The sequence below is a fragment of the Corapipo altera genome, unplaced genomic scaffold, assembly GCF_003945725.1.
Source record: "Corapipo altera isolate COAL_440 unplaced genomic scaffold, ASM394572v1 200, whole genome shotgun sequence".
Classification (NCBI taxonomy): Eukaryota; Metazoa; Chordata; class Aves; order Passeriformes; family Pipridae; genus Corapipo; species Corapipo altera.
Genome location: NW_020884992.1, coordinates 812,042 through 826,730, shown reverse-complemented (window position 1 = coordinate 826,730; position 14,689 = coordinate 812,042). Strand labels below are relative to the sequence as shown.

The 14,689-nt window shown below is 52.8% G+C and overlaps 1 protein-coding gene across 1 annotated transcript; it reads right to left on the bottom strand.

Annotated features, from left to right (window-relative positions):
• Positions 1-185: 185 nt before the first annotated feature.
• Positions 186-14,461, bottom strand: MED1 (mediator complex subunit 1). The gene is made up of 17 exons (XM_027666407.1): positions 14,367-14,461; positions 13,625-13,731; positions 12,771-12,849; positions 12,165-12,219; positions 11,901-12,033; positions 10,959-10,987; positions 10,521-10,592; positions 10,278-10,352; positions 9,855-9,928; positions 9,548-9,637; positions 8,689-8,800; positions 8,309-8,433; positions 7,990-8,108; positions 6,982-7,183; positions 6,723-6,818; positions 6,514-6,619; positions 186-5,772 (listed from the first exon to the last, which is right to left on the bottom strand). The coding sequence occupies exons 1-17, from the start codon at positions 14,392-14,394 to the stop codon at positions 2,526-2,528; spliced, it is 4,749 nt and encodes a 1,582-aa protein (XP_027522208.1). The 5' UTR covers positions 14,395-14,461; the 3' UTR covers positions 186-2,525.
• Between the last annotated feature and the right edge of the window lie 228 nt (positions 14,462-14,689).

The following is a 14,689-nucleotide window of genomic DNA, read 5'->3' as shown; positions in this document are numbered from 1 at the left end:
GGGGGGGGGGGGGGGGGGGGCGTCCCCCGCCCCTCCCTTCCGGGACCGCCGCGCTCCGCCAATCAGCGCCGCGCGCCGGCGTGACGTCACGATGATGTCATTCCCGCGGGAAAATCAAGCGTGGCGGGGATCGCCCTCCCCATTTCCCCGCCCCCCTCCCCCCCAAAAAAACCCCCCACGAGAGCTCTTTGTACCAAAGGGGTTTATTCGCATGTAAATAAACGTGATCTCTGCAATATTTCAAAAAAAAAGTCAAAATTCCACTTTCCGCCCCAAAAAGCTGCCGCGGGAGCCGGGATTATTTACAATTCCAGCGCTTTTTCCAGCTCAGGGGTTTATGTACAGCATGATCAGCGAGGAAAGAACCAGCTTCTTTTAATCTCCGTGTTGGCTTCACCACCTGAGATTAAAAGATTTGGCTCGCTACTTTTTTAATTTTCACTTTATTTTAATCTTTCCAAAATACTGAAAGATGTAAAACCATCGAGAATAAGCAAAAATAGCTCAAAAATAAACCATTTCTCGGAGCCCAGAGAGCCTCTGTGCAGTCTCACACCTCAGTTATCTCACAGGACTTGCCACTGGAAGGGGACAGGGCACCAAAATGGGGGGAAAAGCTTTAAATTTGGGACCTGTGCCTCTGGCAGCGGCCGGAGGAGACGTTGTTCCCTCTGTTCCCACCTTCCACAGGGGGGAATTTTGGATACTGAGCTTTGGTCTGGGTGAGGGGAAAGCAAACGTGTGCAGTTTGTTCCTCTAAAACACATTTTTTGTGTTCATTTTGCTGCTGGACGGGATTTCCTTCCAATTTTTCGTGTGTTTCCAAGCAGGAAAACACGGCTCCTGGGGGATTCCCAGCCTGGATTCCACTTGAAAGCTCGTCATTCCCAAGGCAGGGTCTCCAGGTAAATTCCTCTGGCACTGTATTCCTTACATCCTCGTCGTGGCAGTCACATGATTCCAATGCTGTGTGGGATAACGGGATTTGCTCCAGGTTGGGATTTGTTTCCCGTTTTCCTATCATTCCAGCCCCTGGAGCGCTGGGGAGGGGGAGGCTGCAGTGCCCAGGACAAAGGATAAATACTGGATAATACAGGAAGGGAAGTTCTCCAGAGCTGGGAGGGCTTGGGAGAACTCCAAGACTCCCACATTCCGGAATTCAGCTGGAGGCAGGAGGAAGAGGTGAAAAATCCCTAAAATTAACGGGACAAAGACATTGGCCTTTCCAAAGAGCTGGAAAAGAAACAGCTTTCCTGGGGTATCCCTGGGGTGAGCCCAGGACAGGAAATCTCAGTGGTTTAAAGGGAACTCAAATCCTTGACACCTTTTCTCGCTGAGGCCCCAAAGAGGAAGCAGAACCTCGTTCCCACAGGGAAATCCTGGTCTCCAAGAACAGATAGCAAATTCCAGTGGGAGCAGGACCCCGCTCAGTCCGTGATCCCAAAGGAGATGTGTTTGCAGAACTCCTGATTTCCCACATTCCTCTCGAGTGAATCAGATGAAACTGCTTTTAAAAATAAAACCACTCCCCTGAGCCTCCTTTCCTTTCAGGGACCACAAGAGCAGCCAGGACCCAGAGGACGCCTGAGTCATGCTCCTCATTCCAGCCAAAAGGGCAAAATCCATCTTTTAAGGAAATCGGCGCTTCTGCTGCAACTCTTCTCCCAGCTGAGCTGCTCAGGGACTGTTCTCCAGGCACTGCCAGTGCCAAGCAGGACACCAGACTAATCCCTGTGTGTGTGACAGCAATTCCCAGCCGAGGAGCACGAGGGGATTCCAGGGAAGCTCCCAGGGAAGCAGCGCTTGGATGGAGACAGGAGTCCCTTTCCAACTGAGATTTGCTGGAATTCCACCGTGCCAGGACGTTACCAACATCACCAGAGCTGCCCAAATTCCCTTTGGGGATAACGAGGAGCACAGGGCGTTCCCATGTGGAGCTGAATAAATAGCTAAAAGGGAAGGGAAGTCAAACCCAAGGCAGAAACCCTTCAGTGCTGTGACCTGGGATAAAATCCTGATCTCCAGGAGGACGCAGAGCCCGCCCCGAGCTGGGCATTGGGCGAAGAAACGCCACGGAAATCAAATAAATTAAAACCTTTACGCTTTTCCTTCTTCCAGAGAATAAAACCCAAACCCTAAAACATTTCCTAAAATAACAGCTTTAAAACTTCCTACATCCAAAAAGAACTTCTCCTGAATGGGATGAGGGCAGAGGGACTGGGATGTCCCAGACCAGCCTATGTCTGTGTTGGCCCCAGTTTGGGGGCTGCCCCCACATTCCCACAATCAGCTTCACCCCCAGGACTCCACCAGTGGGACGACAATACTTGTAAATTCAGGACGAGTGGAAGTGCTCGCAGGTGCTGGCACTCACACCTTCTGCTCAGACCCTGGAGATCTGAAAATCTTGGAAATACCTTGGAAATACTTTTTTTTCCCCCTCTCCAAACACACCCGTGGCGGGTTTGGGATGGATCCTTCCTTCCTTCCCCCCCGGGACCCTGCAGACAGCTCCTGTCAGAGAACTAATTGCCAATTAGAGCCACATCCATGAGATCATCATCCTCCTCCCCGATGAGGAACTCGGGGCTGGCCCGGGACGGCCTCTCGGCCGCCAGGATGGCGCTGCCGGCCATGGAGAGCGGCTGCTCCGCCGAGATCGGGGACTTGGACCAGCTCTCGGGCTTCATCCCGTGGGACTTCTTCTTGTCCCTGTCCTTGTCCCGGTCCCGCTCTCTGTCCCGGTCTTTGTCCTTCACTTTCTTTTTCTCCTTTTTGTGCTTCTTGTGCTTCTCGGCGCTGTACTCGGGCAGGGGCCGGATGCCGTCGTCGGAGCTGGGGCTGTTCTGGTAGGACTTCTCGGCGATGGAGGAGCCGGACTCGCTCTCGCTGTCGATGTTCTGGGGGGTGTAGGCCGGGGACTTGCTGTGGCTGGGGGAGCAGCGCTCGTGCTTCGGGGTGGACCCGCTGATCAGGGGGGATCCGTAGCTTTTGGACGAGGCCATCTGGGGCCTGAGCCCGTCCCCGCCGCCCTCCCCGGGTTTCTGCAGGGTGACTTTGGCCTTGATGCTGGGGGAGCCGCCGTCGTGTTTGCTGATGATGATTTTGGCCACCCCGGTGCTCCCGACGCTTTTGGAATCCGAGTTCTTCTTGGAGGAGTCGCCGGACCCTCCGGAAACAGAGACCTTGGATTTCTCCTTGTCGCTCTTCTCCCGTTTGCCCTGGAACTCCCCCCCGGACATGTTGTGTTTGGAGGACATGGCATGGCCTGAGGAATTGGAGCTGGGCCCCATCTGTCCGTCCATGGGGTCGTCCCCGCCGGGCCCACTGGTGACCACCCCGTGCTTCAGCTTGTCTATGACTGCAGTCAGGGAGGGCTTCTTGTTCCTGCTCGGAGACTTGCCCTTGGAACTTCCATGCTGGTTCTGGGAGGAGGACATGGAAGACCCGCTGGACGAAAAGGAAGAGGAAGATGCCGTGGAGGAATTTGATGAGGGAGGTGGTTTCTGCGACATGGACCCAGAGGATCCCATTCCTGAAGAGGATTTCATGCTCGAGCCTGACCCAGTCCCGGACATATGGGACCCACCAGAGCCTGAACTGATGGGGGACTTCGCTTTAGACGACGGGGGAGTGCCTGGGACGGGCTTCATGGGAGAGGCAAGTTTGTCAGACCCCCCCGAGGGCCGCGAGTGGGACGGGGAGATGTTGGGTTTGCTCATGGAAGGGTTCATGAGCGACGATGGCTTTCCTTGAGGTTTCATCTTGGTGCTGCCAGAGCCGGTGCTGAGGCCGTGCTTGGTGATGGGGGAGGATCCCGGCTTTCCCACCGACTGGGCCGAGCCCTTGGACTGACCCGACCCGGAGCCGCCCTGGCCAGAGTAGAGGCTGCTGCTCATCTTTGAGCCAGAAGACCCTTCTGATTTGCTTTTAATTTTGCCTGAGGTTGAAGAAGAGGAAGAAGAGGAGGAGGAGGAAGAATGGCTGTGATGGCTTTTGCTGCTGGAGGAGGTGACAGAACCACTGCTCGTGTACTGGCCGTGCGACGATGGTTTGCCAACAGTCACTGTTCCTTTGGGGATCTGGATGGTTATTTTTGGAATAGGGGGAGTGGCCACCCCGGGAGGAGTCTGAGATCTGCCTGAACTCCCTGGAGATTTGGACCCACCTGTGCTGGCCGGTGGTGTGAAGGGCCTGTTTGATGAACTGTGAGATGGAGATTTCCCATCTGTCTCCTGCTTCTTCCGCTTGGGAAGCTTCTCCTTACTTTTCCCATCACTGGATGGTGTCCGGCTGCGCTTCCCTGGCTTCCCGTCTATCCCTGCCCCTGCCATGGCACTTCCAGACCCATTGCCTTCCTTTACCCGTTTCTGAGACTTCTCCTTTCCCAGATCCCCTGTGTTCAGCAAGGGGCTCTGACCTCCACTGTGGTGCTCCATGATGTCCGAGGAGCCCAGAGCTTTGCTGGCAGCTGCAATAATACTGAAATCCACCGTGTCCGATGGATTGCTCCCCTTAAATTTATTTTCCCCCCCGTCAGCCCCCAGGACCTGCACCCCTAAGTTAGTTAGAGCCTGGGATGCATAGCCCTTGAAATCATCAGTGTCTCCACTCTGACTGCTCTCATCAAAGTACTCCTCCCCAAAACCACTCTGGCTCTGACTGTTGAGCAAGTCAGGGTTGAAATCTACTCCGTCTGGGAAGAAATGGTTGGAGGAGTCGCTGTTGGGGCTCACAGCGGCGTCAGCGATCAGGTCTGCGGGGTCTGTGTAGGGGTTCTCACTGCTGTTGGCCTGAAACACGTCGGGGTCAAAGAGGGCACTTTGTGAATGTCCTGAACTAGAGGAGTCTCGGACCGGAGTCCCCATGGGTGGGCAGTCCTCGGTGCTGGGGGGCAGCTTGGAGGCCTCCTCCGCTATGTCGGAGAGGATGTCGGTGACGTCGGCCCCGATGCTGTCGGAGCTGGACAGACGGACCATCCTCTGGATGCTGGGCTGGGCGTGGGGCAGCGCCTGGGGGTAGGTGGCGGGAGGAGTGCTGCACTGGCTGGGGGCTGGAGTAATGTGGGGGGTGTCCAGGGTGTCTGTGGTCATGTTCACGTCAAAAATGGGGTTCTGGGAGTCAACGTCCATGGAGAAGAGCTCCCTCTGGAAATCGTCCTCAGTCTGGTGCTTGGGCTTGTCGGCCGGCACGCGGGATTTTTTTTTCTTTTGCTTATTCCCCCCGGGGCCCATCTCCATCCTGGGGGAGCCAGAGGAAGAGTTCTGCCTTTCCAGGGGGCTGCTCCCATACAGGGTGGAGAAATCCTGAGGGGGATTCTCCTTAAGGAGGTTCATGAGCATGGGGTGGTTCTTGGTGTTGCTGGCTGGTGAGGATACTGGTGGTGGTGTGTGGTGGGGGGGGGTCGGACTTGAGCCAAGGGTTGACCCCACATTCCCTGTGATCTGCAACAAACTAGTGAGAATAGGGTTCTGAGACACTTTGCTGAAGTCCTCCCCATGGCCCACCGAGTCATGCCTCTCTTTCATGCTTATGCTCATGTTAAACAAAGTAGTGATGGGCCCCCCAGGAAAAGTGTTGGTTGGGGTGGTGGTCCCGCTCATTGGGTTGCTGCCTGTGGTCATGCCATACCCTGGGCTGCTGGCGGGGGGCAGGTTTTTCTTCACCATGTCTTCCACTGTCTCTGCAATGAGGGACAGGGCTGGGGTGTCAGCTTGAATGGTTTCTGCTTTCCTACGGATCGCCCTCATGGTCACAGGGATGGACATGCACCTGCAACACACAGCAAGGGGTCAGCAAAGGGCACTGCAGGGCTTTGCACCTTCACCAGCCACAAAACAACCACTGAGGGGCTTGCACAAGAGAGCAGCAGGTCCAGGGTTCCACAGCAGGTAAATGTCCTCCTGTTCTGCTTGGATTTACACTTATCCCACCACACTTACCCAGCCAGGAGACACCCGTGCCTTTATGCACCTCCTTGCAATCACAGAGAACCAGTTAACTCCAACAACTAACAGCTGAGAGATCATCATCTTTTAGTTCAAAAGCACAGGATGCAATGATACCATCATGGAATGGTTTGGGTCTGAAGGGACCTTAAAGCCCAGCCAGTTCCACCCCCTGCAATGGGCAGGGTCACCTTCCAGTAGATCATTGATCAAAAATCAATGATACCACCATATTCTACTCAGGGAGGACAAATCTATAACTGGTGGAAGCAAAACCAGCTCTTCTCACTCCAAAGGTGGCAGCTTAACAGCTGTCCTTGCCCTGGGAATGTCCTGCTCTGTTCTGAACGTGGCTGAGGTGAAGGAACCCCGATAAAAGTCCTGTGCAAACAACCAACTCAAAAATAACCAGCCTGGGATGGAATTTTCAGGAGGGTTCTCAGTTTTCCCCTCTTCCAACCACCCACCCACAGAACAGCTCCAAAAGTGCTGGATAAACAGGAGGCAGAGCAGAGATCTCATCCATGGGACTGGGAGTGTGAGGAGGGACAGGATTCCAGCTTACCTTTGAACAACTTTGGCAATAAAATCATCTGTACAGATAAGGGCATCAGACAGCCCCTTGTACAGCTTACAGTTCACGTGGGTGGAGTCCTGCACATCCATCACCACTGGAAGAGAGAGTTTGGGAGAGGTCAGAGCCCTGCACACAGGGCAAGGAGACCCTGCCAGCCTTCCCAAAAACCCCCTCCTGGTGTCACTGAGCCCACTTACCACACACCAGGGAGTCGTTCACGGGGTGCTGGAAGGAGACACTGAAACAGGAGTCGGAGAGAGGGCAAACCTCAAACTGCAGGATCCCGGGAGAATCTGAAAGACACGGGAACTGGTAACTGAGGGAACGTGGGAGATGAACCAGGGGAAAAAAAAAAACAAGGCAAGCGGCTCAGACCTCATTTTTTATTCCTGCATCTGGGAAAAGTACCCAGGGTTTATGATCCCCACATGAGGTCCCACTGGCTGTGGCACCCACCTTCCTTGAGGACTGTCCTCTTGACGCAGCTGCCGATGAGGGTGTTGTAGGCCACCTGGTGCCTGATGAGGTTGAGGATGAGGGGAACCCTGCCCGGGTGCTGGAAGGCGATTTTACTGATCAGAGTGCCCTGGAGGCTCCTTCCATCCGGGAGAGGGGCGTCCTTGTTCAGGAAGTAACAGTGCTGCTGCCCTGGAAGAGCCTGACAGACAGTTTGGGCTTTACTCCAACTGGGTGGAAGGGGATAATGGACATTTAGAAGGACAGAGCAGCGTCCAGATCCCAGCGACACCAAACCACCTTTCTGGATGAAAGGGACAAACAATGAGAATGTTTTCCTTCCAATCTGAACAAGGAAAACATGATTTTGGCTTCTCAGAAGTGGAACTGCCCAACAGCATTCACTGTTCCCACTAAAACAGCTTCACATGGTATGGCAGCCCTTCCAAGGGGAGAATCCTCTAGAGCTGACAAGAGATAAATTTAAAAATCAGGATTTCTCCCAGGCTGATGCAATTCATTCAGCCACACACCACAGTCTGGACAAGAGGAAGCGACAGATCCTGGGAAGGCTCAGCCCCACACCTCTGCTCTCCTCTCTGCAGCTGCACCCCAACAGCAAAGCATTTCTCATCACCTGATTTTCCTAATTACCATGGTCATTATGGAATGGTTTGGGTTCGAAAGGACCTTAAAGCTCATCCAGTTCCACACCCTGCCATGGGCAGGGACACCTTCCACTAGCCCAGGTTGCTCCAAGCCCCGTCCAACCTGGTCTTGGACACTTCCAGGGCTGGGGCAGCCACAGCTTCTCTGGGCAACCTGTGCCAGGGCCTCATGTCTGTACCCGAATCCAAATGCTTGGATAGCTCAGGTTAATAATGGACAGCTCATCGTTAATAAATGCTGAACCAATTTCCTTTACCTTACTTGGAAGACACCTGAAGGAGCTGAACCCCCCCAAAGGCTGCCCCAAGTCTCTCAGGCTGGCTGTGACAGCACACTTACGGCGTAGAAGCGCATGTTGTGGTTCAAGGGCAGGGGATCGGCCTCCTTGGAGAGCTCAAACTGCGTGATCAGCTCGTACAGGGGAACAAACGTGGGTGGGGTGTCAAACAGCGGGATCCCTGAGGGCACAAGAGGGCACAGAATGACGGCAGGAGCCAGGAAGAGACGCCGGGAAGCCCGTCCGGGTTTTGCCGCGAACACCACGAAACCTCGAGCAAATCCCCTGGCACACGTCGGAAATCGGCAGCACTTATGGACAGAAACCAGGGAAACGTCCATAAAACCCCAGGGAATGTGTCTTGACAGGTCTGCAACCCACCTGTGCAGCTCTGAAGTTTCTGAATGAAAGCTCGAGACACCGGGATGGGACGCGGGAACTTCAGGAAGAAACAGGCCGGTAAATCCACGCTGTTGGCACTGGTGATGGAGGAGAAGGACGGGGTCCTGGGACAGTGGGGGGACAACAGGTTGGATTAGGAGCAGGGCACGGCTCTGGCCTCTGCTGTGAACACCTGACACGGTGTTTATGTTTGCTCAAAGACACATTAAAAATAAAGACGCTGCTCCAAAGCAGGTCAGAGTCCTGAAATAGGTGTTTCTTGGCTTAGAGACAGCACACACATCATTTATACAATGCAGCCACCTCCCCTCTCTGACTGCAGCTGAGGATGGAGTGTGGGACTCCTGTCCTGCCCTTACCCTTTGCTGTCCACGGGGTGGGAGCCCATGATCAGGGGAGCAATGGGAAGCTTGTGCATGGTCATGGTGCCCTCGACTGTCACGGCCGCGTTCATACCCAGCGAGCGAGGAACTGCAGGGGAACAGGGAAAGAACCCAACTGTAACGTGAGCTGATGGGAAAAAACACCAATGGGAGTTTTACACATTAAATACTTCATGAATTAAATAAACTCCCCAACCCTGGAAGAGTCCAAGGCCAGGATGGACTGAGTTTGGAGAAAACTGGTCTAGTGGAAGCTGGAACAGCAGGAGGTGGGACTGGATGGGCTGTAAGTTACTTCCAACCCAAACCATTCTGTGTGATTCTATGTTTCTATTTCAGTAACAAAATAAATCATGGAATCATAGAACATCCTGAGTTGGAGGTGACCTATCAGGATCATTGAGTTCAACTCCTGGCCCTGCCCAGGACACCCCAAGGATCACATCTTGTGCCTGATTCACTCTGTAATACAGAAGTAAAGTTCAGTGACTGAAGGAGAAGCAGTATAGATCTGAGACACCAGAGAGCTGAGGTACTGGCTGTGCAGTTTCAGAGGACTATTCTGTTTTAAAATGAGATTCTGCCTAATGAAAAGGCTCTGTCTGCAGACTGTCACCCCATCAGGAGCCCAGTTCTACCTCCAGCACAGCCACAAGGTTCAAGACAGTGGTGGCCTGGGCCAGCGTTTACACCCGGCCTCACTAAACCTGTGTCCTCAGTAAGCCAAGCTGTGACTTCCCCAAGGTGACAGCAGAGGGGACCCAATCTGGACCTGTGCTTCCTCTTCCTATCCCTCAGGCAGCAGGAGCCCACCCCACTGGCAGAGCTGACCTACCATTGTTCTCGTGCAGGATCACGGGGGCTCCGGTGCCGTCCTCAAATAAATCGTAGGGGGACACGTAATATTTGAGGTTCATCAGCAGACCTGGGGGACAGGAGCTTCTGGTCAGGCATCCTGACAATCAACCTGGTCACTGCCGACCCCCAAGACCACACAAACACCCAACCACCTCGTCCCCCTTTTAGTTTGATTATTATTTTCTAGCTCTGCCATCAGCTCCGTGTGAAACCAACGCCCGCGAAAGGGGCCCCGAGCAAGGGAGTTTTAATTAATTCCTTTTTTAAGTGTCAGTCACAGGTACCTCCACTCCTGGGGGTGAGATAACCAACACTGCCATGGAGAATCTTGTCGAGGGGGTTGGCATTGGTGGCTTGCCTGCAAGAGAGGAAATCAGTCTGTAACAAGCCAAAAATCCGCATGCTGAGTCCAAGATTTCAGCTCAAAATACACATTTCTGGGTCCCACAGAGGGACTGATTCTAAACTTTACACTGTTACAGCCAGAACAAAAGCTGCTTTACTCTCTCTAGAGCATGATTGGTTTATCCACCAAACCTACAGCAGTGAAACATGGACAGAAGTTTCCCAGTTTCTTGGGAATCTGTCTGTTTACAAACTTATTACTTTGCCTTTTAGACTCTCTCTCAATTGAATTCTGCAGTTTAAAAGGAGTTTCTCAGAGCCCTGAGCACTTATTTACACACATAAAACCCACCCATCCTTACCAGTACATCCCAGCCATCTTTTGGAGATCCAACTCCAGGGACTGCAGAGCCAAGTACATTTTAGTTTTAAGTTTGCTGAGGAAAAAGAAAAAACAACAACAGAACAAAGTAAGAAAACTTGAACTGCACAGTGCACACCTACAGCTTGGAAATTTTGTTTCCTTTAAATATGTGGATACAAGTAAATGTAGTCTAGGCCTGTTTGATTTTATGTGTGGGGATATAAATACATTCCAGACTCACTTCTCTCCTGGCAGCTTGTACAGGTTCACGAGCCCCCTCAGATGCTTAGAAAACTCATCAAAATTTTTCTCTCTGAAAGAAAAAAGGGAGGGAAAGTTACCAAGTATTCAAATTTGTAACAGAGAAGGGGGTTTTTATAGAAAGTGTTGTTAATATAAAGCCACGTCACAAGAGACTTTTGCTACATAAAAGCTACAAAATGTGTCCTTTAAACCATTCAGTGTTAAAGCAGTGCTGTGGCTTTGGAGACACCTTGTAGAGCAACCAGAATCACAAGGATCTGAAGCAAAGCCAGCAAACTCCCTGGAGAAGGGGAGACACTTTGTGGGGAAGAAGCAGTTACGAAACACTTTGTGTTTCCAGGTAGAAAATACCATCAGATCACCCCAGCAAAGAGAAACCTGTCAGAAAACACAACCAGTAAACTCTGTTACTCACCTCAGGTGCTGCACCAGTTCTGGACAGCTCTGGAAAGGAAAGAACAAGGATATCAGTGTGGGATGCAGTGATTTCAGGCTTTGTGCAGCACAGCAACTGGAAAATATCAGGAGGGTAAAATTCCTGAGCACCAGCTCTTCCCGTGGAACAACCCAATGCTCACAACTACACCCTGCTCTGGTTCTAGTTCTGCTCATTAAGTCCCACTGGGACAAATTCAAGCAAGAATATTTCCTCTTAAATTACTTACCTCAAATGAACTTTTCAAATTGTGAAGCCTTAAGTTGGAAACCTATGACTTTATGTAGATATTAAAGATGGTCTGTCTTCAGAAGAAGCCAATCTAATACCAAGTTCAAACTCTCCTCCACGTGCAGAAGGGCAATAAAGCCATTTTCTTCCAGTTTCTTCCAGCATTCCCCCTTTTAGTACTTTCCATTCCATTAATTTCCCTTTCCTTCCCTCAGAAACACAGTGATAACTTCCACAAAAGTCTCAGAATCACAGAAAGAACTTCCTCAAGTAACTTTTCCAGCTATAAATCCACACTGTGCATCAGATTATCCCACAGGAGCAAACTACTCCATGGAGGGCTTTACTTCCCACCAGAAAGCAGCAGTTACACAGCAAAGGTGTGACTCCAGGTGTTGGGGAACATTAAACATAGAATCAATTGGGTTGGAAAAGACCTCTGAGATCATCGAGTCCAACCCTTGGTCCAAATCCAGTCCATTTACTGGATCATGGCACTCAGTGCCACGTCCAATCTGCGTTTAAAAATCTCCAGGGATGGTGAATCCACCACCTCTCCGGGCAGCCCATTCCAATGCCTGAATTCCAATGCCTGAACACAACCCATTTCCTCTGCTCAAACGAGAGGGAGGTGAACAGCAATCCCAAACCCACAGAGGCATTCCCACCCTCTTTCCTGGGAATACCCACCACGGGGTTCTCTCCATGGTGGGCCACCTTGACATCACAGAGCAGCCCGGTGGGATCCAGCTGCACTTCCACGTAGAACATGTCTGAGGTGATGTAGCACTCGGTGCCGTTGGCGCTCAGGTGGGATCCCAGGCTTTGCAGAGGAAACAGAACAGAGATTGCTGTGAGATGCACATGAAACCCCCGGGGCCCAGCAGCAGCAGGAGGGGCTGATGTGGGCAGGGAAGCAGGGAAGGTCCTGCCCAGGAGCTCGGGGGGACCCACCCGCTCTGCCTGGCGATGGACTCCAGGCGGTCTGTCATGGCAGGCAGGGACGAGACTGGGGAGAGAACAGAAACAGGGCTCGCTGCAACGAGCTGGCACTGCCCAAGGAATAAATCAGCAACAAACCCAACCCCAGCCAGTCAGTCCCTCCCCCACGTCTGCTCACTCCTTCCCATGTGCAGCTACAGAGGATCTGTGCTCCAGTACAGGTAGAACCATCTGCACAAAGAGAGCAAAACCTTCATAAACTGCAAAGAGAGAAGGGAACTTCTGCTGCGAGCAGAATCCAGGGATGGATTAAAAATTCCCTGTACCTTAAAACCCATCCAGTCCCTCCCCCTGCCATGGGCAGGGACACCTTCCACTAGCCCAGGTTGCTCCAAGTCCCATCCAGGACAATTCCTTGGACACTTCCAGGGATGGGACAGCCACAGCTTCTCTGGGCAGAGAGAGGATTTTCCCAGTAAAGGCAGCACAGCCAGTCCTGCCTGGTCCTGAGCTTGGTGTGCTGATGTTCACATGAGCACCAGGAGATGTGCCAGCAGCGCCCTGGGTGTTTTCATGGAGTGTTCCCCCAGGATTTCACCACCCAGAGGACACACCAACCTTTCAGGGCCTTCTGCAGTGTCTCCAAGCAGCTCACCAGGTGCTGGTGCCCCCCCGAGTTCAGCACAACTCGCTTTTCCTTGGTCACAAAGAAGAAGAAAAAAGGTCATTTTTGTGTATTCCTCAGGAAGTGGGAATTATTGCAACTTTCGTGCAGCCAAGGGAGGTTTATTGAGGTGACTAAAAGCAGGTTAGATTTCATCCCCAAATCACCTCCTCTTGATTCCTGCAGGAGAACAGTACCTGCTTTGGGAGCAGGTAACAGAGGGAGGCCTGGAATTGATTTATTTGCTTTCTGGCAACTTGCTCAGCTGGAAGAACAGATTGTAGCAACTTTTAACAGGTCTAAACTCAGAGTTATAAGAGAGAGGGCAGAGAACTAAGGAGCCAGGCACACTTTTAGCACCTGGATATGTGCAAAGGGCTTTGCTGGAGCTCTCCCCTGCCTCCTGCTCCTCCTTCCCCACTCGCTCCCAAAGACTAATATTTCAAACTAATAGTTTTTCAAACTAATAATACTTCAAACTAATTTTTGGCAAAGACAACACAGTGTTCAACATCACTGAACAGGGAGCAAACTGCTCTACAAAACAGTATCTTGAAACAGCAAATAAAAAACACAAGTTCGACCCTTTTCCTGGCACCGAGCTGAAAATTAACATGTAATTATCAAAGGCAAAGGCTCATCAAGCAGGGAGAGCTTGGACATTCCTCCCTCCCCTATGCCCTGCAAGGACTGACACCCCTCAACCCCAGTGACCCAGGAGGGAGTGAAAACCTTGGGCAAAACAGAAACACCTTGAGGAGATCTGAGAAGCCACCACAAAAAGAAAGCAGAGCCTGGGAATCCTCACCATGACCTGTCGAACCAGCTTCATGGTCTCTGTCCAGGGCCTGTTCTGGCTGTACTTGGCGTGGAGCCTCTCCAGGAGGGAGCTCATCTTGTTCAGCTTCTCTGCCTCTGGGGGACAGGAACAGTCAGGGAAGAGCACGAGGCAACGCTGGAGGTTTTAAAAAACACCTCCCACCTTTGGGCTAAAGATGATTTCAAAGAAATTTATCTGCTGCTGATTTACCCCCAGACCTCAGGGCCGAGGTGGGTTTGGAGATGTTTGTGTGGATTGATGGGATCCCCTCTCCAACTGGGTACTTCTATGGGTATTGGATATATTTGTATGGATTGATGGAATCCCCTCTCAAATGGGGTATTTGCGTGAGTATTTCATAAATTTGTATATATTGACAGGATCCCCTTTCAAACGGGATATTTGTATGGGTATTTGGGATGTTTGTATATATTGAGGTGGTCGCCTCTCCAGCGGGATATTTGTATGAGTATTTGCGAGATTTGTACGGACTGGGGGGCTGCCCTCTCAAATAGGATATTTGTATGGCTGTGAGTGTGGGTTCACGGGGTCCCCTCTCCTCGTCTTCTTTCCTAACCAGCCCCGTTCACAGAGAACCCCCAGACCTCTCACACCTTTGCGACCCTCGCTCTCCACGCCTTCGAGGGCGACACCTCAGCCCGTGGCTCCTCAGACCCGGTGCCTCCACCCCCGTCCCCTCACAAGGCGCTCCCGCGCCGCACTCACTCACCCTCGGCGCCGCCCGGTGCCGCCTTCATGTCTGGGTGCTGGTGCCGGTGTCGTGGCCGGTGCCGGGGCCGGTGTGGCGGCCGGGGAGCCCTGCGCTGGGGGCGGCGGCGGGGCCGGGCCGCCCTGGCCCTCCCTCACACGGCCGCGGCCGCCGCCGCCATTGCTGCTGCGCCCGCGGCTGCGCCCCCCCCGCCGCCGGAGCTCTCGCGAGACTTCCGGGGCGCGCGCGCATCGGCGGGCGCGGCTTCGCCGCCAGCCAAGGCCCCGCCCACCCCCTCACCCCTCACAGCCACCTCGCAGCGCGGCGGCGGCTTGCGGGAGCCT

Excerpts from the sequence above, each read along its gene's own strand:
- MED1 (XM_027666407.1), bottom strand. The coding sequence starts at position 14,394 with ATGAAGGCGGCACCGGGCGGCGCCGAGG. Across the intron at positions 13,732-14,366 it reads GGCACCGGGCGGCGCCGAGG|AGGCAGAGAAGCTGAACAAG; the intron begins GTGAGTGAGTGC and ends CCTGTCCCCCAG. Across the intron at positions 8,434-8,688 it reads CACCCCGTGGACAGCAAAGG|GACCCCGTCCTTCTCCTCCA; the intron begins GTAAGGGCAGGA and ends CCACTGTCCCAG.